A 25228-nucleotide genomic window follows, 5' to 3' on the forward strand; every position below is an offset into this window, starting at 1 on the left:
ACATTGTCGTATCTACTGATTCTATTGTTCACACAGGTCAGCCCTGATTCAATGGGGGAGGAACTATAAAATAGTAAGAATACCAGGAGACAAGGATCGTCGGGGGCCATCTTGGAGGCTGGGTAGAGTGAGTGGGTCCTGAGGTTAATGCCACACTGGGGATGGTCACTACAAAAGCTCACCCACTTAAGTTTGGTTGTTGTGTGAGTGGGGGGCAAATAGAAGGGACATGATCATCTGTTCAAATGTGTATAAGTGACTTGTATTTTTAGGCCCTGTCTTGAGGCACCAAGTTTCAGGTACCAATGGTTGTGGGTTTTAGCTACATTTGACCACACATTTTCCTTGGGGTTCCAATGCCACCATCCTTGATGATCTGCCATTTCTAGGAATCTGCAGTAAATGTTTCTCTTTCTGTTTTGGCTTCCCAGCATCCAAATACTTTCCTAGAGGAATTTCCCATGTGAGAGTCTTCGTAGGGTCAGGTTCCTGCCTGGCTCTTCAGCCTTTCTGTCAGTACCTGATTTACCCTATGACTCTCCAATAAACCCCTTTGCTGTTTCTTTGTTTATTTTTTATTATGTTATGTTAGTCACCATACATTACATCATTAGTTTTTGATGTAGTGATCCATGATTCATTGTTTGCATATAACACCCAGTGCTCCATGCAATACGTGCCCTCCTTAGTACCCATCACTGGGCTAACCCATCCCCCCGCCCCCACCCCTCTTAAACCCATAGTCTCTCATGTTTTGTCTCCCCCTTTGACTTCTCCCCCTTCATTTTTCCCTTCCTTCTCCTAATGTCCTCCATGCTATTCCTTATGTTCCACAAATAAGTGAAACCATATGATAATTGTCTTTCTCTGCTTGACTTATTTCAGTTAGCATAATCCCCTCCAGTTCCATCCATGTTGATGCAAATGGTGGGTATTCATCCTTTCTGATGGCTGAGTAATATTCCATTGTATATATGGACCATGTCTTCTTTATCCATTCGTCTATTGAAGGGCATCTCGGCTCCTTCCACAGTTTGGCTATTGTGGACATTGCTGCTATGAACATTGGGGTGCGCGTGCCCCTTCTTTTCACTACATCTGTATCTTTGGGGTAAATACCCAGGAGTGCAATTGCTGGGCCATAGGGTAGCTCTATTTTTAACTTTTTGAGGAACCTCCACACTGTTTTCCAGAGTGGCTGTACCAACTTGCGTTCCCACCAACAGTGTAAGAGGGTTCCCCTTTCTCCACATCCTCTCCAACATTTGTTGTGTCTTGCCTTGTAAATTTTTGCCATTCTAACTGGTATAAGGTGGTATCTCGATGTGGTTTTGATTTGAATTTCCCTGATGGCTAAAGATGTTGAGCATTTTTTCATGTGTCTGTTAGCCATTCACATGTCTTCTTTGGAGAAGTGTTTGTTCATGTCTTCTGCCCATTTTTTGACTTGATTATTTGTTTTTTGGGTGTTGAGTTTGAACTACACTCAGAGGAAGGTCACTTGGGGCCAAAGCCACTACATCTCTGCTGCTGTTGTGGAAACAGTTGCCAAGGTAGAACATCAACTTCAGAGTCGGGCAGACCTAGGTTCCAGCCCCAGCCCTGCCGCTCTCTGCAGTAAGTTAATTTCCAACAAATTATTTAACATCTCTGAACTGGAGTTGCTTCTCCTGTAAGATGAAAAAGTTAACTTTCATCTTGCAAGACTGCTATGAGGATCAGCACATAGCACTGTGCCTGACACCTAGTTGGTATTTAATGACTGCTCTTATATGACAAATGACAATGCTAATGATGACGACAATGGTGGACATGGGCGGTGGTCCCTCCTTATGTGGCCCCTTTCAGGGTTTCATGAAGCAGCAAAGTTACTACCATCTGATGACAGGTTTTTCAGGCGGCCTTGAACGGCTTGGTCGCTCAGTAATAATTGCTTTTTAGAACTCTCAAAGCTGGCCCTACTTGTGAAGTTGAATAGACTCGTCTAACAAGGAACTTGCTAAAGCACCCTACCCACCCACCCAGAGACTGATCCAGAGCATGATCAAGAGACAACCTCCCCCACCCCCCATCTGCAATGCTTTGCAAATGGGGCTCTTTGTGGCCTGTCCTGAGATCCTAGAGCAGCCAAGATGGGCTACTTCACACTCCATTGTGGCCCTTACCGTGTGGTCCCAGGTCAACCAGAACTTTGGCCTGGGCCCCCGGCCAGCTGTATAACCTTGTGGCTGCCAGAGATGCATATTAGATAGAAAGCCACATTCTGAGACGCTCTGCATCTTTGAGCTAAGGGGACCCATACGTGGTGTGTCACCTTTCCCAAGGATTATCCCAAGCCTAGGGTGTTCATGAGAAGTGATTTGCAGGTCTCATCCCAGGCAGCTCTAAGAATTAACAATCTCATAGCAGTCTGAGCAAGAATCTGACCCCTCTCCTCTGCCTCCTACCCCAAGTCCTGGCAATTGGGTGGTAAGGTCAGAGAATCATCCTAACGTGGCAAGAAACCTCCCTTGTTCTCAGACTCCCTCCTAGGACATCCCAGTCAACTCTATGGGGCCCCTCCTTTGCCCTCCAAAGCATTAATTTGACACTTAGGACATACATTCACTACATTAACAGCTGACTAGCACCGCATTATCTTTCCCCAACTAGAGTATAAGCTGCTGGGACCAGAGAGCCTTCTTACACTCTTCCTGTCCCTGCACACCTGCCATAGCACCTGGAGATGAATCAGAGCTTAGAAATATTTCCGGGGCTGCTCCATTGAGGGCACAGAGCTCAGGCTACAGACCCTGCCTCCCACGGCCCAAAAGAGCAAATACTGTGGTGAGTGGAATGATGGGAGGCCAAGACCTCTCTCAGGGCGAGTCAGCTGACAGATAGGAACACGCCAGCCCACCGTGGCCTGTGTGTTTTTCCAGGTTTCAGAGACAGGACGTGTCCTGTGCCCGACCAGCAGGACACGACCGTCCCTGAAACAGCTAAGCCCCCGCAAGTCTGCTGCTCCGAAAGTTGGTGCTAGCCCGCCTGCGACGTCAGGCCTGCCGGAGTGAGGTCTCAGGTTACACCCCCTCTCCAGCTCCTCAGCTTTGGATGGGAGCTGCCTTAGGACAGGGCCGTTACCACCACCCCATTAGTGCAGGAAATATTTGCCAGAGAGCGTCACTGTCCAGGAGGAGAATGACAACTGAAGATCTACATTTCATTTGTTCCATTACTGTTCTAGCTTAGATAGATTCCTTAATCCTCCCTCCTTCCCAGTCGGCTCAAAGACCTGCAGACTTTCCACACACTCCGTGTCCCTTTTAAGATTAGAAATTGACCCAACAATAATGTCTCCTTGCAATATCCTTGCAAACGCGTGCCCCAGTATGCACTGCCTGGTGTGTTTGCAGGTCAGCACTGGGAGGCAGGACAAGGAGATGGTTTGGTTTGGATTAAGAGTGGGAATAGCTGCAACAGCTAACATTGTACTAAATATCTGACAAATACCGTAGCCTCAGAACCGCCATAGGAGGTGGGAATGCCACTTAGCCCCATTTTCAGATGAGTAAACAGAAGCTTAGGGGCATTAAGAAACTTCTGAAGTCACCCAACTGGGAAGTGGTGAGACCAGAATTCAAATTCAAGAATGTCTGGCACCAAAGCACAAGCCCTTGACACTCACAGTCCACTTCCGTCCACAAGCCTATGATAAACCGGTGGCTACGCTCCACGCAGGAAACATGGTGACGATCAAGATACCAACTTGATCCCCACGTTTTCAACGTAGCCAGGGAAACAAATCTTAACGTATTTTTAAATTCTGTATTACAATGTGATATTTGTAATAATACACAAATACATATAGGAGTGGTTCAAAGGCTGTTAATTCATCCTGTCTACAAGGGAAGAGGAGAGATTAGGGAAAGCTTCACCAAAGGACCCTCCAAAAAATGGAACTTTCTTTATCTATGGTTCAGCTTCCTTTCTACTTTGAACGTGTAATCTTTAGCCAGCATTCATCCACACCGGCATCCCTCAACTGCACCATCCATCATCTGGGCAAGACCCAGGCAAAAGGCGCCCCTTCTCTGAGCCCTTGCTTCCCTGGGTCTCATATATCACTGACGCAGAATATGTTCATGTCTGAAAGAACACAAGAGTGCTTCTGTCACTCAGGATCCTGAGCTCCGCATGGCCATAGCACAGCCCATAACCCTAAACATCCACTCTCATGAGTAACGCCATTCAGGCCTCAGGGAAACCCTTCTCCACATCTCTTGCCGTGGGTCTAAGAATCAAAAGGAAAATGTGCCCAAATGCCAGGGTTTGTGGCTTGTGCTGAGGCCAGCATTGGAGATGGACTCCTCCCTTCAGAGGGTGGGCAAGGTTTGAGCAGTGGATGCATAGATAAGAGTAAAGGCAAATTAATTATTATATTCTTCCTCTCTGATATGAACACAACAGATTCGTGCACAGTGAAATATCTTTTCCTAGTAGTGCTATTTCTTCTATGTTCTAATGTGTGGTTCTAAAGACACTCAAAAGTTAATGGAGTATTCACAACAGTTACGCATGATGGCTAGAGAATATTTTGCAAGAGTGAACAAATCATATTTCAAATTTGTATATTTGCAGACCTACCCATAACATACTGGAAGCATGATACTAATTCTTTATGTTGACCGCAGGCAGACGCTGAAAGCTAAAATTATAGTTTTATTTTTACAAAAGTATTTTTAAAGATTTAACTACATTTTCAAAAGGTTATATAACAGTTTTTATCTAAATGTTGATTTTTTTTAAGTTGATATGAATTTATTATCAGTTATACTTTGTCTTTTAATTTCAGTAGATTGTTTTGCATATTTATTTGCATAAATATTTAGTCACTTGAAAACATTAGTTGGGTTCACTCCCCATTCCAGCCACACTCTTATCTCCCATGGGATCCTTCCCGGGCCAGCAAACAGTGAGTTGGCCAGTGTGGTCTCATCATCAGCCCTGGTTCAGCAGGAAGCATGTAAAAGGTTTCCTGGCTAAGGCAGGAGAGGCTTCAGTTGCAAGCTAGTTTGATTGCTGCTATATATACTACTCAGTTTCTCACTCTGTCTTGCTTTGACCTTGAACTTCTAACTGTCTCCTGGTACCTAATTATTCACCTGGCTTCCTGGTCTACCTCTACTGATAGCTTCAGCCACTGTCCTCCTGAGCTAGGTCCTCATCAATCTGCTTTGGTGATCACAATCCCTGCTCCCTTCCCAGCAAGTACCCCCTGACATCCATTTGCCTGACCTGATGCAGTTCACTAATACTAACACATCCTTTAAAGGTAAGGCCTCTTTTTCTCCCCCAAGAATATTCAGAGGATGGGCTTCTTCATCACTCATTTCATGTAAATCATTTTACAAACTATCCTGATTCTTGTCTCACCTTGCCCCCCTTTCAGGGTGAGTCATATAAATCACTGAACCTAGAAAGGAGAGCAGCCAGTTCATCACACTCTTTTTATAATTGGGGAAACTGAGGTACAAAGACAGGAAATGACTTGCCCATGATCACACATCAAGAAACTGAGACCAGCAGTTCTCCAGTCTCCTTGGCTGGCATCCATTTTCTTGTTCCACACCACATTTTTGGGTAAGTGTGTGGCATTCCAACAGCACCCCACCGCACCCCAATAAGTCTCCCTGTGACATCCCAAAGGATAGTTATTGTGAATTGTGGGAGCCAGGAATTTGATGGTGAGTGAGTGAAGGAAAAGCAAGAGAGGTCATTTCGTAAATGACATAATGGCAGTCTCCAAAGTTGAACTGCAGGTATTCCGCCACCCTGAGAGTCTGCATGCCTGCCTGGAGACTAAACATTTTCACAGTTCCTTTGGCCCAAGGGTTATTTTCTTGTTGGAAAAAATGGAAAATCCTCCTTACAGATGGCAAGAAAAATAACTTCAGCTGAACTAATCCAGAGACAAAGATTCTTCTGAAACTAGAGAAGGATAGGGGAGTGAGGAGGAGCAAATATTTACTTTAACTACATACAGAATGTTTCCTCTGGGTTTCTTTTTATTTGCTCATGCCCAGAAACCCCCAACTAGCTCATTAGAGAGAGGCTGGGTCGTGTAGGTCATAGGAAGAGCTGGGTGGTTCTAAGCCTGCAGGAGCCCAGGCTCACAGGGATCCCTTGCCTGGCCAAGACTGTTAGGAGCTGCACTACATAGACCTTGGCTGAGAAGAAGACTATCTTTCACCCAGAGAAACCTCCCTTCACCCAGATGAGCCCCTCCCTAAAGATGGGATTGTCACCAGTCTAAGACCCTATTTGTTACTTGTCTTCAAAATGTACTTCTTCTTAATAAAAAAACTGCCTTTGACACTGAAAAATTCAGTTGTTACAAGGCATTGCTTGATATCAGAATAATTTATGTCCATTTCATTGATTTCATAATCTATTAATTTCTTATCTGATTTTCTCTCAGTTATTTAGCTAAAGAAAAACTAGTTTCTTTAAGGAAAAAAATCCCAGTTTTAGTATCTATATTTTAAATATCGCATCTATGAGACGGACCTGAAAAGAAAAAATGTAACTGTTGGGAAACACTTTTTCAGTGTTTATCTGAACACTGAAACACTGAACACTGTTATATTGATAACTTTCAGAAGTTATCAATAACTTCAGGTATCATGGAAGAGAGATTTCTCCTGTGAGAGGGAGGAAATCAGCGGCACCTGGCACCTATTCTGAGAGCCCTTAATGCTTTTACCACACACTTGTAGCTGCACTGTCAGGTGACTGAGAATGTTGTTAAGAGGGGGTGACCATCTTCTAGAACTTGTGTCACAAAGAAACGGTTTTCACTTGCCAAAATGTTTGGAAATGACCTGGAAGGGTCCATGCAAGTGACCGGCCTAACTGTCACCAGCTTCACAGTAAATCCACCCTGTCAACCAGAAAAGGGGGTTGGCCCAGCCTCCCAAGGGTCATTTCACTTCTACCTCAAGATACCTACCTCAGCCTATGCGCCTGGGCAAAGCCTGGTAAACAGGGGTCACATCCTGATTGTGTATATGAGTGGAGCATGGGGGGAAGAGGAACAGACTCAGGACCATGTCCCATCTGATTGGATGATACTTTACAGATCTGAAATAAAAGTGTATTAACAATACTATTAATACTTCTAAAAAATAGTATTAATAATACTAGCCTTACCTATCTCTCAGTGGTGAGGATCAATTTGTGTAAGATCTGGAAAAGTACTTTATAAACTATAAAGCACTTCCTGAAAGCATATATATTGTTGATGCCATCATGTGTTCACTAAATGTTTACTGAGTACCTCCTATAAGCTAGGCTCTACTCTAGCACCAGAGATAAAGCATTAAACAAATATTATTATCTTTTTAATATATAAAATTGATTCTCTTTCTGGTCTTTAAGCTGAATGGTTCTTTGATGTGATGATCAGTCTCCAAGATGGCCCCCAATGATCCTTGCCTCTGTTATGGGATGTTGTCCCAACCACATTGAATCTGACCTATGTGACCAATGGAATATGGTAGAAGTGACAGTCTGTGACTTCCAAGATTAGGTCATAAAATAAATTACTGCTTCCTCCTTGGTCTCTTAGATGACTTGCTCTGAAGGAAGCCAGCCACCATGTCATAGGGACATTTATGGAGCCATGGAGAGGCTTGTGGGAATAAATGTGGTGTTCTCTCAGAATCTAGCACCAAACTTTGGAAGTAAATTTTTAGCACCAGACAAGCCTTCAGATAACTGCAGTCCAGTTGACATCTTAGCCACAAGCTGATGAGATCTTAGGTACAAGCTGACGAGTTAACAAACCATAGTTACCCAGCTAGACCACTTCTTAATATCTGACCCTTAGAAACTGTGACAGATAAGTATTTATTCTTGTTTTAAGCTATTATATTCTTGTTTTAAGCCATTATATTTTGAGGTAATTGTTATGCAGCAATATCTAACTCATACATTCATCAAATAATTCTTCTAAAAGGGTAAACGAAGAGAACTCCACATTTGATCTTGTATCACTACAAACTGATATTTGTTGCCTCTCAATTGTCATTTGTTTGAGGAACCTTGTTCTCATAGCACCACCCATGTAGCCTGAGCCTGTGTCGCATAAAGAATTATTTGTTGGCTGCTGAATTACTGATTTTTAAAACTGCTGAGCACAGCTATGGCTTATAGGGCAGGGGATAGATCACACAAGAGAGATGGTTGGCCAAGGCAGGTCCACCAAGGCAGGGAAGGTGTTCAAGGATAGTCTCGGTGATAAGTAATCCTGGAAGTCCAGAGAGGTGGGCTGGCCTAAGGGTAGTTTAAGGGTAACCAGAGGACATCCTGGTGGCTCACCAGAACACAACATTCAGGCAGATCCAGGCTGGAGAGTCTGGATTAAAGGGAGGAAAGTATTGGACAAGTATAATTTGAAGGAAGGGCAAAGGACAGGTACAAAGACTCCAGGCCAAGACTTCAGACCAAGACTTTGAGGTAGGGTGTGGGGGGCTAGATAGAGGAACCCAGTCAGAGACTTAGGGAATGAAGGTAGAAATGGTAAGCCAGTCAGAAGCCCACACCTGGAGCTCAGGTCCAGGTAGAGCTGAGGAGTGTAGCAAGGTTACGAAAGGAACAGCTACCAAGCTGACACAGTACCGATCCACAGAACTACAGCTCCAGATCCCTGCCATTCTCCCTATCTAAGATCTATCTTGATCCCAGAATGTAGTACAGTGTTCAGAGGAGACGGTTAAAGAGGCTCCTGTCAGGTGAAGTGAAGAGAGAAGAGTAGGCAGACATCAGATTCATCTGCAGTTTGGGAGAGGGCTCTGGCTGATGTATATTTCTAGATCTCTTTCCTCAGAGTAGAGACAGTGAAGGAGACATAAAGCAAACCATGAGTTGAAATGCTTATTTCAACCTCTGATCCTCCATCAAAACTGTTTGGGTTTTGTTGTTGTTGTTGTTGTTGTTGTTGTTGTTGTTACTGGTTGGTGGACAAGTGGATTCTTAGGCTTTCTCTGTGTTGCCTTCTCCCTGGTCACTTTGGGATGGAGGGTCAGGTAGATAGATGGATTCAAACATTTAGAGAGTAGAGTGTAGGCAGCAAGCTGGCTAAGAAAAGCACATAGGCATGAAGGTGAGTTCCATAGATTCTCAAGGGACCAGAGTGAATGTACAGCTTCTGGCCCCTGAGGATCAGCACTCTCTTCTGGGGAATGAACCAGCTACTGAGTGTCATGGGCACCCTAGCACACCATCTCCCTTCACAGATCTGGTCCTGACTTCAGCCCAGCTTCTTCCCCTAACTCTCCCTCACCTGTCTGCTCCTTCTCCTCTTCTACCTCAGCCACCTTTTGGATTTAACACCTGTTATGGTACCCTTGGTTTTGGCTCTGACTTCCTCCCACTATGATTCTTCATCCTCAACCTGACAAAACATCCTTGAGCTGCTGCCCTAAGGAACACCCTTCCCCCTCACCTGGCACTTGGACCTTCTTAGCCAGACCATCTTGCCTTCCTGCTAGTAGAGCTCCCACCATATTCACTTTGCTTATTTCATCCTCTGATCCTCCATCAAAACTGGCTGAATTCACCATGATTTGGGATAGGGGGCTGTAATACAGTCCTTCCATATCAAAATCAAAGGGGAAGCTGTCTCTCTTTAACCATACCTTCACGGTTTTCCCTTTTGTAGACCCTGGACTTCTGGAGCAATAGACAATGTCCCCAAAACAATGAAAATCTAGTGATGACACCAGATTGTGAGACTCTGGTGGGGAACCAAGGCAGGAAACTTCACTGACAAAAGAAAGACTGAGTGCAGGAGCTCTGGAGATAAACGAATGGAAACAAAATGCAGAGTAGTCAAAGTAAGGTCCTCACTTCCCCAAATATCCTTGCTTTCTCCTAAAGCTGGATACTCTAACCACAAATATCACAATGTGAGATGACAAGCTCAAATCCAAATTCCCTCCTAACACTGCAGAGACTACCTGTGGTTTTGTAGCATCTCCTAGTTTTTCAAATATATCAAAGACACAAATTTTCCAGGCACTCATCCCAAAAGTAAACTCTCCAAAAAAAGTTTATCACCCAAAGATTATGCAGATTGATGCTGAGCTCTTCCATGTCAACCTCTGCCATCTCTCACCCTCAACACACAATGTTCAGGTCCAGGAGAGTTTTTCTATAGCAATTTCTCTATACAATGTTCACCATTGTTAGCTTAACTGACATGAATTTTTGTTCCTTGCTTGAGCTATAAGAACTGTTACTACTGAAATGTTTCTGAATTCCATCAAATCAGGCTCCAATTCCTGATTAAGCCAACCTCAGTGCAAAGTCCCATGTTGGTCATATTTTGTGGCTCCCTTGCCCCTTCCCCAGGGCTTTCATGACCCATGAGAAAATAGAAGCAAGTCCTCTCTAGTCGTGGTCTATCACGGTCAGTTAGGATCACTGGCCCAAGCTTGTAGGATCCATTCAAAGGATGGCTGCTCCACAAACATATCCATGACCACCATGCCAAGCTCAGCCTTGGGACAGAAGCCAAAGCTCCCTAGGTATGGTGTTTGGGCCATGGTCCTTAAGCATCCACCAGCCCATTCTGGTTCCTGCCACCCTCAGGAATGAAGGTCTTCCATCCTCTTCCCCACCCAAGCCCCAAGCCTGATCCTGTCTCCTCAAGGACAATCAAGCCTTCCTCCTAGCTGGGCCCATATCTTCCAAAAAAGCCCCAAGGCTTGATGCTTTTCCTCTTGATCTTTCAATCACACACACAAAAAGCTGTCCATTACCAGCCCTCCACCCCATACCCCAAGACAAGTTGTGCAGGACTCAAGAACAGGAAGGCTGGTACCCTACACAGTGAGGTTCAGGGGTTGGCGGGATTAACTTTGTTCTTCTGCTGATGAGCCTGTAGCAACAGAAAGGACAAGATCCTCATTTTTCAATAACTTCATGGTTAATTTATCATCACCTTTCATGTTCTTGATTCTAAAATAATCTATCTCTTTAAAGGAGAAGATCCAGTGTAATAGGACTCACCCATGACCAGGCACACAACAGGGGGCTCAATGCAACTTTACCTATGAGGATTGAAAGATTGTGTGAAGTCCCACCTTGCTTTTTTCAGCTCACTGAGACCAGGCTCATTCCAATTTCAAGAACTCAGGTAAGGCTCCAGAAAAACTACACTCAGGGACTGGCTTAGTAAATATACCTTACTAAGAATTTGTCTATTTTGTTTGTTGAGACAATTTGTTGTGTGTTTGTCAGACACTAAGGAAGATTAAAAGAAGATGACATGGCCCCTACCCCCAAAGACTGTGATCTTCTGATTGGGAAGGTATGCACCCATGAGAATGATGAAGCTTAATAATTGTAGAAAATAACAATGAAAGTAAGGTCACAAGACAAATTGACACATCTCGTTGGTTTCTTGCAGCAATCCTGAATGGTGTGTTATGACCTCCCATTTTGTAGATGAGGAAACTGAGACTCAGAAAAGGGATCCTGTCCTCCCATAAACCATGCTTCTGGCGGTGGAAACTAACATGGGACCAGAGAAGCTGTTAGAGCCCCCACCACCCCCACCCCTCGCCAGCTTGCTCCCCATCCGCCCGCCCTGACCTGCAAACGTCCCAGCACATACACACACAACCTGCCTCTACCTTGTGGTGCAACTGACTCTGCAACAGTCTATGAAAGTTTTATTGTTCCTTCTTTTAGAAAGTTGCTGGATCTCCCCAGCACTTGTAAATAATATGGCGCTGCATCCCTGCCCCCAACCCGTCCCCAACTGCAGGCACCCAGAGAAACTGAAGAAACATGGTCAGGGGATTCTGAGATCACAGACCTCCACCTGTAGGTTGATGACATACTGTCCCATCTGCTACCACCTGTCAGAAAGAATATTCCCATGATTTCTTCTCCTCCCCAGGCTCAAGCTCATGTCCTGCCCACTGACAAGAACTCAGTCTAGATATTACCTTCTCCTTCAATCCTTCCTCAGTTTCCTCCATCTGTATATGAGCTCACCAGTCTCTGAAACCCCAGAGTTTCACCTGGATCATTTGAAGGCATGCTTCACCATCTGCTGCTTCTTACAGTCATTTGTGGATCACCTGCCTTAGGGGATTGAAGTCAGAGCTCTGAATCTGTGTCCCACCTCTGCCACATATGACCAGTGCATAATCGGGAAACTGAGCTAAAAGAAGTTCATCCATAAAATGGGGTTTCTTGAGGATGAAATGAGATCATCAGGAGGAAAACATTTTGTAAATGATAATAGGCTTTACCTGTGTGCTTAACTACTCTCTGCCCGAGCTTGCATATTCATAAAAATGAGGAGTAGGAATAGTGTCTCCCTCTTGGATTTGCAGCAAGGATTAAATGGGCTCATGTCTGTAAAGCAAACTGAGCACAGTTCCCTGCCTCCGTCTCTGTTCCACACATGATATGAGCAGAGCTGGAACCATAGACCCGGCATAGACCACCTCACTCTGACCACGAGGTTATGCAGGATTCAGGACACCTTTGCAAACACTCCTCCACATGGGTGACTTTTGGCATCTGGGCAGGAATTCCAATGCTCTGCAATAATAATCATCATCGTAAACAGTTGGTGGTCCCTGTATCTAGGAAATTAGTTTTTAGGGGCCAGGTCTGGCTGTGATAGAAGACTCCTCCCCCCACTCCCCCATCTCTGCCCCAAACCAAAGAGAGACTGCAGAGCATGTGTGTCTATAAAACCACAGCTGATCCTCAAAGCAAGATGAAAGGGCCACCATCCTGAGTGGCTGGCCGCTGCGTCAGAGCCAGAAAGTCTCCCTCAAATGGGAGTTCGGAGAGCCTTAGTCCTCCATGAGCATTGTTATCTCTGAAGTGCTTCAGTTCAAATTTGGTAAAGAAAATGAATAAATCAGTTTAGACTTTGGGTCAAGGATCGGTATATGAGAAGGAAAAGAAATCATAGACTATCAGAGCTGGAAGGAGACAGTTTGGACCATGGTCCTTGCTGAGACCCTCCAAGCCAAGCCCCTCCCCCTTCCTCAGCAGCACTCCCTCTTTTCGGGGGAGGGGGTGGTCCACAGCCCTTTAGCACCCTGTGTCCCTAACCCTCTCCACAGCTGATATGACCAAGAGTGGGCCAAGCCAGGCCAGTCGGATACTCGTCCTGGAACTCTGGAGTTGGAAATCAGATACACTGGTAAGTTTCCTTTGGGACCTTCACCAAGGAAGACTCACTTCCATGGATAGAACACAGAGTGGGAGCCAGACAAGAGAGCAGAGTATGGGGAACTTGCACCTCATTCTAGAGAGAAACAACTCAGGGAGGTGGCCCTGTGCAAGGAAGATTGCAAAAATCACTCCCCAAAGACACTGAGCTTCTTTTGCCTCATTGCTTTAGTTAATTAACACAGTGTCTTGCATGTAGTTGCTGCTGAATAAAAGTTTGCTGACACTTGAATTAATCATCAAAAACAGGTGGAAACCTAATCACAGTGTAGATTTTGGGTAGAAACAAATAGACACTGAGCTGTTCAAAATCAGGAGCCAGATTTACATGAAGTTCAAAACCAGGAAATAATTAGGATATTGGTTACCCTTAGAGAGATAGTATATGGAAGGAGCACAGGGGCTTCTGGAATGTTCTGATTCCCAATCTGGATGCTGGTTACACAGGTCTGTTGAGTTTGTGAGAATTCAGTGAGCTGTATGTTTATGATATATGCACATCTCAGTATGTATGGTACATGTCAATAAAAAATTTAAAAAATAAAACAAATAAGGGTCAGGTCTTGACTTGCCCCCAGAGCCTACCTGATACAGTTCTGGCAGGACTTCAAGGAGCCACCTCCCTAGCATTTCATACAAGTGATATCTGGTTAAAATGACTAACCTAAGTGGTCTGGAAGGGCATAGGAATCAGAAGTCCAAGTCACAGAAGAGCAGTCTTGTTTTGAGAAGAGTTTGGGGTAGAGAAGAGATCATTGCTAAACAGTCAACCCCAAATGGTGTGATAACAATATGTTTGGGCTAATGTTTTATACACAGACCAACAAACACACATAGGTGTGTGAGCATATATGTTCACGTGCCTTGGACCTTTTGATAAATTCAAAATAATTATAAAAGTAGTACTTATTGAATCTTTCTACATGGTAGGCACTTGTGGTTTACATTCATTAGCTCAATTATCACAACAATCTGATGAAGTGAGTATCATTATGTATCCTCATTTTTCAGATGAGGAGACTGAGGCACAGAGAGGTTTTAGTGACTTGATTAACGTCAAAAGCTAGTAAGTGGCAAAATCAGGTTGGTCTAATTCCAAATATTTTTTTAAAAGAATAATTCCGAGCTCCCAAAAAGGTATAAACAGAGGTTTGTACACTTGACTTCTCCATGTAAAATATAAGAAATACTCAGTTTCCTTTATCAGTGGTTTATACTGAAGGCACATCTGAGAGCAAGACCAGTGAGCTTGTTTGTTTCAGGGGGTAAATAGGAAATCATTAATTTGCTGGTCATTTTTCCCTATGTGAAAGTTGGAAGGGAAGCAACAGACACAGTAATTCTGTTCTCACACTTACTCCTCCTAACAATTTTATGAGGTGGGTATTTTTGTCTCTGGTTTGCAGGAGAAACTGAGGCTGGGAGAGATTAAGGACCTTCATCCCTATTCAGACTCTTACCTGGGTGACTCCAAAGCCCAAGAAGGCATTTTTCCCCCAAACATGGCGGTCTACATCCTTGTGTTGACCTCTTAACTGGACCACCTAGGCTGTTGGGTTGGACAGGAGGGCTCGTGTGTGGCCTGGCCTTGCACTAGATCAGGTGTGCTCAGTGACTGGACTCTTCTTGGCTTTATTTGTCTCTAGCAATACCAGGGCACCCAGGCCCACTGGCTCAGCAAGCACCAAGAAGAAATGATCATGCCAAGGAGCAAACCCACCATGGGTTCCCTGGAATGGAGGGACCCAGAGAGCCACCACCAGCACTCATGCCTTGGAAGCATTTGGTGGATGACTGAGAAGAGAAGGACATGGGCAACAGCTTCACCGCTAACCACACACCTGGGAGAAGCACATCCTTCACAGCCATGAGCTCACCATCCTTTGCTCAGACGTCAAGGCTGACAGAGAGTCAGCAGAGGTAAAAACAAACTACGGGGAGCTTGACTTTCTCTCTTAGCTGAGAAGATACTGGCTGTGGGCTTTCCTGTTGCTGTTAATGATGTGTAACTGCAAGATCTTGGGACTGCACTTTTTTAATGCACATGTGGAATATTCGTTCACTCGATAAACATACATTGCGGGCCTATTCCCAGCAAATATTAGGAGGCATAATGCAGTCTAGCAGTCAAGGAAGGGAATTTTGGTGCCTGTCTGAAATGGGTTCAAGCTCTAGCCTTGTTCAGGCCTGGATTAGGGAGAGTCTGTTGCTAAAACTACTTGTCTTATTACTCAGTGGAAGTCCTAAGCTGGGTGCTTGGGGGAGAGGGATAGTACTCAAGGAGCGTTCCTGCTAGGAGAGGCATTAAGACAAGTACACAAATAGCCCACGATTGTGAAATAGGAAACATGCAGAATATGACGAGTAACCTAATAGGCAATTTAGAATTATAAGCACTCTTTCAAAACTGTTCCTTGAGGAGGCCTCAAATTTACATATAAAGCATTGTTGCTGATGGTTAAAGGAGCTTTTTAACATTCATTGATTTATCATTATTATAAAAGTTAAACATACTTGTTTTTTGCTTTTTTTAAGTAATCTCTACCCCCACCATGGGGCTCGACTTCACGACCCTGAGATCAAGAATGACATGCTCTACCAACTGAGCCAGGCAGGCGCCCCCATATTCATTTTTTAAACTTTGGAAAGTACAGAAAGTATTTCAGAAATGTCTCATAATCCCATCATCCAAGAAACTATAGTCAGTAGTGTGCATATGTTCTTTTATTTGAATCTTTTCCAGAAGTATTTTCGAGCTCCACGTTTGGCGCCTCTATTCCCTTAGGCTCTGTAGCACATTCTTTTGGCTTTGCCTAGTGAGACGGATCTTGATCCTTTGAAGGTAGGTTGCATTTTGGAAACATTCCTAAGTCATCAAGAACCAGGTGCGGCAAATTTGATGTGATCAAGCCGAGGGCATGTTGCTTTGGGTCCAAACACAAGATGATAGAGTAATGAAACTAATTTTACTGGGGGGCTTGTAAAATAGTACTAATGGGAGTTCCAGTGAATTGCTTGAAATTTGAGTTTGCCACAAGCAGCGACTTAGAAATAAAAGATCTTGAGGAAGGTCAGAATGCTGGGTTGTTCATTTTTAATTTCTGGTGCCCAGTGTAATGCCTGACAAATAACAGGCACTTAAAAACAGTTAGGTGCCCTGAAGGAGATGGACCACTTTATTTTTTAATTGATTGTTAATTGCTGTGTGGCTTCGGCTCCCATTCCTTCTTCTAAGACCCTCAGGCGATTATAAACCCTCCAGAATTTTCCATAATATACTCAAGAATATATATATTTTGAAAGAATGGTAAAGGGAAAATAAGAGATTGTTAACACTTTAATTATATAATTCATAAAAATATTCCACTTATAAAAATGAAACCTTAAGTATATGGCTATACTTTTGACCACCATTTTCAATCCTATCCCCCCCAACTCCTCAGAGGAAATGAATTCAGTTAACAGATTGATAGGCAACTTTCCAATTATTCTATGTTTGTATATGTACCCATATATATTATACATATATATTATATAAAGTATACCTATCATTTTTTACTAAATTGTATCACTGTATGTATGATTCACTGCTTACATTTTTCAGCCAAATAACTTAAAACTGACCACTTTACAGGGGACAAAACCCATTTAAATATTTAAGTTCTGGTTCATTTCCTTTGGAAATAAGCTCCTGACTTCATAACCAAGCCTTCCATGGCATTTGGGAGAATTTAGAGGAGGCTGAGACGTCAGCAGATGCACATAAGAACTTCCCCACGGGCTAGCCCTAGAATTTATCAGCACAGTCCTGCACATATGACAGGCCCTGAGGAATGTGGTGGATAACATGGGCTGATGTCAAACTCCAGGATTAGAGACCTCCTACAACTTTCTCATTGTCCTTCATGACCCATGATGCATCTGTCCTCCACAAACTTATCAGGCTCCTTGAGAACATATTTCTATTTCCAGCTTGCACCATCTTCAGGGGATAATGAATTCAATGAGTTATATCTGCAATGAGAAAGATGTTTGCATCCCCATCATCATCATCTGATATAGAGCATTGGCTGGACTTTGTCTCTCATCTTCACATATTTTCATGGATATCAAAAGAGGATTTTGCTTCAGGGAAATATGTGTTGAGAGCCTCTTGTTGCTTCTGTCCGGCATAAACAGTAGAGACAAAAAAACTGAAGATGAGAGCCAAGAGTAGAATCATTATAACTAAACTGGCTGCCATCGAGGTAGACAGATCTAGTGGTTTTCTCCAACCTCTTCCCAAGGCAGAAGTCACACATCTCGGCCAGGATCTGTAACAGCCCCACAGTTTGGGGGAGGAACAAGAAAAGGAACAGAGCTAGAAATGATCTGGCTCTTGCAAGAAAAGCCTCCCTTGGGTGGTATTTTAGGACATTAGCTCAGGCTGCCCTGTCCTCAGTCATCTTGCTAACATTTAAGTAGCCCCTTGGGTTACAGATCACGGCAGGTGCTGGGAAGGAAAGAAGGCCATGCTAAAAATAACCAGCCTCTTCTGGAACCCTGCCTCCAGCCGGGAACTCCTTCCTCAAGCAGCAGCACCTCAGAAAAAGAACAGAGTCTCCTCCACCTTGAGCAGTCAGAAAGGTCTGGTTCTTTCCTCCAGTGAAGTTATTGAGGTAGAAATGGTCCTCTGGAGAACATACACTCAAAGAAGCATTTCTACTGAGGAATAGCAATTTCTATTAAATCAGGAAAACAGGCTCTCTTAAGGAGAAACCAGGGTCCCAGCAGAAAGTGCTTGGGGAGAAGGATTTTGCTAGTCAGCCAAGAAAGGGTCTTTACAAAAACACCGAAGTTCACTGCTTCTTTTCAGTCACCTGGGCCTACCTGTAGGCCTCCAAACCAAATAATCTCAACTGAAAATTAAGCTGTTGGCCGTGAGTATGGCAAAGTCGCAGGAACAAAAGTTTTAGAAATCCCAAGTCGGAGCACACCTAACACAGCCGCCTTCCGAGAGCCTGGAGGAGTGACAGCTAGATGTCAACTAGAGCGGGGGGCTCTGGCTTACCCACCTCCACGGGCCCTTTTGCATCTGATTTCATGGTATGCAGGGTAAGAGTGGAGTTCTGCCCACCACTCGGGAAGCTGCAAAGGTCACTCTCACATATGTTCCTGTTAAGGACATCAGTGGAAACTTGAGAACCAAGTATAAAAATATAAAAATGAACAGGTGGCATCCAATACGAAAAGAATGTGGGGTTTGCTGGGAAGTGATGATTAAAACCATTCCAAAGCTGAAATGTGGCCCCTGAGGCTGGCTCAAGTCTCTGGACTACAAAGTCTGTGGACGCTTTCATTCAGCACAGCTGGAGTCTTGAGGAAGCACTAGCTGCTATCCTGACCACATATTATGTCTTCGTTTCCCCCCAGACATACTCCTTGGATTGATTGGTGGCTCGTTCCTTTGCCAACCCATGGGTTTTGAGAAAAGCAGGTGTAGATTTCTAGCCATCACCTCGAACTCTCCCCTGAAGCTACTAAGAACAAATTTAATGTGCCTGCCTTTCTCTCTTCATGAAGATGTCCTTCCTGTCCCATCTTGAGCCATCAATGTGAGAGGAGAGAAAGGTCTCCTGGGCCCAGGTTCTCCCAACAGCCCAGGGTGGGGTCTAGGGGCCGGGGCCGCAGTACGGAGCTGGGCCCATACAAGATAACACACCCTTTCGGTCCCAGCCTCACTACTGTCCCCTGTCAACCACGTTCATATGTAGAAATGACCTCTGGTGGCCCTCTGCTCTCTCCTCTTCACCTTGTAATGTGTTGTGGGCTGGGGCAGGGTTAATGGAAAGAGCACCATTGCTGGGAGCCGGGACATCCATGTTCTTGTCCCTGCACTGCCACCTCCCAGCTCAGTGATCCTGCACTGCCCTTGATATTCTAATCTGTAGAGTGGGAATAACAGTCCTCATCCTGATGCTGTCATAAGCTGCAAGGAGGAGATAATAAACATGAATAAACTGTACATACAGACGTTCTTGAGGCTGCTAAATTCCACAAGTCAGGCTCGAGCAATCCTTCACATAGTTGGTGCTGTTGTAAGAAGAGAAGATGTAAGGCAGGAAAAGCCATAGGCCTTTTTTTGTACTGGGAGAACCATTTTGCCTGTGCAAACCATCCAGGTAGCACCTACACTCGGGGGCCTCTCCGCAGAGTCGGGACCAGCCGTGAGTCACTCAACAATGAAGGAAGGAAGCATCCACAGGGCCTAAAGACTTTTCTCAGAGCTCCGAACCCTTCCCGGAAGCAGAGCCTATTTTCCTTGGGTCCTTGGTGGTGGTGGCATCCCAAGCCCATGAGAAAGAAAACTCCCCTGTGGATGAGGAAGACACGCTGTATCTTGCTCCATGAGATGCTGTATCTTGTTCCATGAGACAATGAGCCATGAGCATAATAACACGCTGCATTTCAAAACCCAATAGAAGAAGCAATTGTCTCTCGATTTAATTATAGATTCTTCACTTTCCCTTAATTGCTTGAGTCAGCACTGTTGATTCTGGGGCAGTCACCATACACAGAGCTATTGCTATGAAACAAGGTGTGACTATCAGGTAAATTGAGGTTTTGGTTTTTGCTTTATGTTTTTAGACAAACAAACCCTCATGTACATATTCAAGTAAGTGTTCCTGTTAAAGGTGTCCCCGGTAGCAAGCTTTGCTTATGTTAACTCTCTTTTCTAACCAAATATTGGGAAATGTCGTGTGGCAAGTAGGAGTGCTCTTATGGGGGTAAAGGGACAGTCTATTTAATATTAAAGCTCTCCGAGAAAACCTGAGATATGTGATCCTCATAGCTACAGGGGGCCCAGACAGCATTTGGGACAATGGTCATAACACTGTTGGAAATACACAAATAAATGACCCCCAGAGAGAGGGTTTTATCTGCAACATACATATTTTCCTGGAGGAAAAGATCCATGTCTCTAATCCACCTTCCCTGACCTCATAAACTCTAGTTAAATGCTTTGCACACCAAAGGTGTTCAATAAATATTTGAGGGATGTTTGTCCTACCCTATCACAATACTTATATTTATTATTCAGAAAATAAACCACGGAGTCCATATTTTCAATGGAAATAAATCTTTCACTCCTAGTTTTGTTATCTTTCCTTCCCAGTATTGTTTCTCCTACTTATTCATATGACTAACAGCCAATAAACCATCATTCAGCAAACATTTATTGAGAAATGACTGATACCAAGCCCTGGAGAAATCTGGAAATTCCACGGATGTTCTTAGTGTCCATACAGAAGCTCGGGGCCAAAGGTATTGTGCAGGCTTCTACACCAGCATGATTTGGTCAGCTTTTTACTTTCGAAGAACGCAGACTCTCTCATGTTACCCGAGGAAAGAAAGAGAGTTATTACAAGGACCCTTGGAACTGAAATATGATCACACTCTCCCAGTCTCTTTCTCTCCATGGTCTTTCTGTTTATCTTGATAAGTCTGTTCCATTCTTTCTCCATAACCAAATTTCTCTGCTTCCTCAAAACTTAGAGGATGCATGGCCTATTGCAGTGTATTAGTCAAGGAAAGCTAGTTATGCTTCAGTAACCCCCGACCTCAGTGGCCTATAATAGCAAAGGTTTATATCTCACTCTGGCTACATATCCACCAAGGGTTAGTTGGGGAGAGGGGGAATTCCTCTTATCATAGCTACTTGGGAACCCAGAATGCCAGAGCAGTGACAGTCTTGAAAAAGGAACATGAGGAGGCATGTGGTCTTAAAGTGTCCATCATATGTCACTTCTGCTCACATTTCCTTGGCCAAAACAAATCACTGACCACAACTAACTTAGCTGGGTGGGGATGTGTAATCCTACCAAGACTCTGATTGGAGAGAAAGCCCAAATATGCATAAATAGCCTTAATCACCCTCATTTAAGACATCTCTAGCCCAAGACTGCAAACCCCTTTTGTTTCAGCAGCCACAGCTAATGATTCACATTTTCCATGTTCCTTCATTCAAAGTGCAGTGAGAGAGAAGCTGAGTATCCCAGTCCCTCTGCCTGACAGGCTGCAACCTAGGTCCCTGGTTAGCCTATGGATCTGTCTTTGAGTCACAGCCAATCAGCTGGGAACGGGGATATACACTGTAGCACGTGGCCGTCCAGCCCAGCCCTTTTGATCCTCTCCAGCCACCAGGAGACCTGCCCAGTATGGAAGATATTGTTTGAGTTAAGTCATGATGTTTGCTTGTCCTTGCTCTTGATGACAGAGAGGTCATGGATGTGCAGTCCATCAAGCTGGGTGGGGTCTGGCTGTCAGGCTGTTTATGGAGCAAACTCTCAACAGTGGTGAAATGGAAACTACTGAGCCCAGGGACCTGCTATGTTAACCCATCAGTCTAGGGATAATGATGTGGTACTATGGGATTTTAAAAAATTGGCTCTGTGTGGCTCTATTTCCACACTTGGACACTCCAGTCTTCCTCCTCTGCACATAGACTTAGGTGGGAGGTGCAGGGAGGGGAACAGAAGTGATTGGCTTCAACCCACACAAGAAGACCTGAATATGTGAACCCTGAAATTCAAGTCCCATATGCCCCCCATCTATCTTTCCAGTCTCATGTCCCAGTTCACCCTCCAAATAAACCTACTGTCCAACCACCGTCAAACTTGCCTTGTTTTTCTCTCGGCTCATACAATACCCTTCTCTTTAACTGCTACCCTTCCTCTAAAATCAGTTTGGTTTTTTTTTTAAGATTTTATTTATTTATTTGAGAGTGAGAGCTAAAGAGCACAAGCAGGGGGAGCAGCAGAGGGAGAAGGAGAAGCAGGCTCCCCACTGAGCAGGGAGCCCAATGCGGGGCTTGATCCCAGGACCCTGAGATCATGACCCGAGCCAAAGGCAGATGCCTAACCGGCTGAGCCACCCAGGCGCCCCTCTAAAATCAGTTAAAAAACCAGCACTTTAGGGGCGCCTGGGTGGCTCAGTCGGTTAAGCGTCTGCCTTCGGCTCAGATCATGATCCTGGGGTCCTGGGATCAAGCCCCGCATTGGGCTCTCTGCTCAGTGGGGAGCCTGCTTCTCCTTCTCCCTGTGCCTGCCTCTCTGCCTACTTATGCTCTCTCTGTCAAATAAATAAAATCTTTAGAATAAATAAAATAAAATAATTTAAAAAATGAAAACCACCACTTTTCAGAAAAGTTTTTTTTTCTGTCTGCTATGACCTGTGGTCATTTCTAGATCTTCCTCCTCTGAATTCTTCTACCCCTGCTCATGCTGAACACCTGGAGGGCATGAACATGTCTTACTCATTTTGGAATCCCAGAGCTTAGTGCCTGCCTAGAATATTGGAAGTGCTCACCAACAGTGTGTTTAATGAATTATCTGTAGCACCAGACATTTAAGGAAACTTTAACGAGATCCTCCGCTCTATTAGGCACAGTGGAGGAAAGTCCGTAATATACGATCTCTCCAGGAGTTTCCTTAGTTTGGTTGCCTGGGTTCATAGATGAGAAAATTGAGTCCCAGAGAGGAGAAATGATTTGCCTTCTGCCACCCAAACAGCCACTGTCGACCGAGCACTTTGCTATGTGCTAGACAAATGCCTTTCACTCTTTATCTCATTTTCATCCTTGTGACAACGCTAAGAAGGAAGACTTTGTACACCTACTTTTACAGAAGAGAAAACGGGGGCTTAAAGGGGTTGTAACCTGAGTAAGGCCACACTTCAAGGAGGTAGCCAGGCCAGGTTTGGAATCTGCAGTCTAACTCCTGAGTCCCTACTCTTGCCCCCTGTGCTGAGCTCCAAGCTAGGGAGTTAGCTCCCTGTGGTCCATGCATCTGTCTATTGCCCAGAGGCCTTCAACCTTTTCTGTGCTCCAGTGGCTGGGTTGACATAGGGTGATTACAGGGTCTTGGTGAATTTCTGTGCCAGGCAGCTCCTATGCACACAGGTCTAATGTTCTGATCATTAGGTCAGGGTATTTTTTCCCGCCTGGGCAGTTGCGTTAGTGGAAGAAACCTGATAAAATCCTGGAGAGGAACTTGATCATTCTCTGAAGAACTTACAAGTTGTTTGGCCTGCCTAATCTGCTCAGAAACCGTCTGGGGAATATTCGGTATCCATGTAGTACAGGTTGTGAATTACTCTGCGGAGACTGTTAACAAGACCCTCACCAACTCTGCCTCGCCAGTGTCAGACGGCCCTAGGACAGCCCCCTTTCTTCCCCTCCCACCAAAGCCCTGAAAAGAATAGGGTTTTCCCTCTTGGGGGCTGGGAGGAGTGAGAGATGGAAGGGAAATCCTCCTGCCTCCAAGCAGAGCTCACTATACACAGCTGGACCTGATCCCTCCTCGGAGCTATGGCCGTGGATACAATGACTTAGCTGGGATAACACTTAGCCAGCGTTTTGGCAACCTGGTATCTGAGCACCTAAACATGGAAAGAGGCCAACTCCCTAAAATCAGTGCAAGAATAATGACAAAGAGTTAGATCTGGAGGCACCTCAGGGATCATCTACCCCCTGGATTTAAAAAGATACTGAAGCTAAATTACTTGTCAAGGTCACACAGCTGCGGGTGATAGAGACTGAAAACCATGGTGCCTGAGTCTAAGCTCAAAGTTCTTTCTCCTTAAACTCCCACCCACCCACCTACACACCAACACACACAGCCTACCCTTTGCCATACCACCACACACAGGCACATGCACAACTAAGCCAACTAGGTCCTGTGTCCCTAAAGTCTTTGACTGTCCCTCCCCTGGGGAGAAGGGCACACAGAAGACATTCCCAGACATCCTGACCCGCACCAGCAGGAAAGTCTCAGGAGGGGTCCCTAGGTCTTCCTCTCAACTCTCCCTTCACTCCTCCAGAGAGGGAGCACCCAGATGACACCTGGCAAGCTGAGAGCTGCGGGGGAAGTACACGGGGCGGGTGCGGGGAACACGCAGGCCTGGGGCCAGGCCCAGCGGCTGCTGGCGGCCCCCCTGGGCGGGATGCTGAGAGCGCGGGCGTCTGGCGGCTCCCCCGGGCGACGCGCACCCACCACCTGCCCAGCTCTCCCGGCCTCCTGGGGCTCGGGAGGGCCCGGCTGGGGACCCTGACGGCCCGGCGTGGGCCCCGGGAGGAGGGGGCGCGGCGGGCACAGGGCAGAGGTCAGCGCCTCGGCCCGACTGGGCCCTAGCGAGGCCCCGGCGCCCTGTCCCTGGCGCACAGGTTTGGAAACAGGGCGGCCTCGCCCGGCCGCCGCCTCGGCGGCTCCGGTCCCCATATATAGTCATATCCACCGTCAACTGGGAGGCCGGCAGGCGGCAGCGAATGGGCGCGCGGCCCCCGCGGGAAGGAGCGGGGAGGGGGGAGGGGGCGGAGGGAGGAGGGGGGAAGGGGGCAGGAGAAAAAAGCTTTTCCAAAAAAGTATTGGCTGTCTCGAGGAATGCGGTCGCCCCCTTGGGAAAGTACATATCTGGGAGCAGCAGGCGGCTCCGCGCTCGCACTCCGGCTCGGCCGCCCCACCGCGCGCTCGCCTCGCCGCTCCCGCCGCAGCCCCAGGGCCCCTCGCCGCCGCCACCATGGACGCCATCAAGAAGAAGATGCAGATGCTCAAGCTCGACAAGGAGAACGCCTTGGATCGAGCCGAGCAGGCGGAAGCCGATAAGAAGGCGGCGGAGGACAGAAGCAAGCAGGTCTGCGCCTCCCCGGCCCTGCGCCCGCCCGGGTGCCCCCGAGCCCTGGGCGCCTGGCACCCCTTCCCGGCCGCCTACCCCGAGGACGGGGGCGAGCCGCCCCCCACTCCTGGGCCACCAGGGTCGCGCAACTGAGAAGGGAGAGGGGAAGAGCAAGACTCGGGCTTATTCTAACTTTTTGGTCTCGTCTGGGGACCTTTATTTCCCTCCTCTACTTCCCAGAGCCCGCGAAGTCAACTCAAGTCCTAGAGGCACTTGATTCTCAGGATCGGGGGTCAATGTTGGATGGGGGGGGGGGGATGGTTTGAGG

General features: G+C 45.8%; 1 protein-coding gene and 1 long non-coding RNA gene across 22 annotated transcripts in view; both read left to right on the top strand.

Moving 5' to 3' along the window:
- The first annotated feature begins 832 nt into the window (after positions 1-832).
- LOC115942067 (uncharacterized) lies at positions 833-20381 on the top strand. Of its 2 annotated transcripts, XR_014148672.1 has the most exons (6): positions 833-1617; positions 11029-11182; positions 11287-11356; positions 13140-13219; positions 14895-15168; positions 15992-20381. It is a non-coding gene; the product is annotated as an uncharacterized LOC115942067 (long non-coding RNA). The 2 variants fall into 2 exon arrangements; XR_014148671.1 differs by having other exon boundaries at positions 14895-20381.
- A 4285-nt stretch (positions 20382-24666) lies between these two features.
- Positions 24667-25228, top strand: part of TPM1 (tropomyosin 1) — a 27296-nt gene continuing 26734 nt past the window's right edge. For 3 of the 20 annotated variants that reach the window (XM_081831226.1, XM_081831227.1, XM_081831213.1), the window contains exon 1: positions 24668-24918. In XM_081831226.1, coding sequence (XP_081687352.1) covers positions 24805-24918 — 114 coding nt within the window. In that variant the 5' untranslated portion in view covers positions 24668-24804. Of the gene's footprint in view, positions 24919-25228 lie in introns of all 20 variants that reach the window. The other 17 variants (XM_081831220.1, XM_081831221.1, XM_081831229.1 and 14 more) reach the window with 10 other exon arrangements.

This window comes from Leptonychotes weddellii, chromosome 9 (assembly GCF_054177405.1).
Source record: "Leptonychotes weddellii isolate Sample4059 chromosome 9, ASM5417740v2, whole genome shotgun sequence".
Taxonomy (NCBI): domain Eukaryota; kingdom Metazoa; phylum Chordata; class Mammalia; order Carnivora; family Phocidae; genus Leptonychotes; species Leptonychotes weddellii.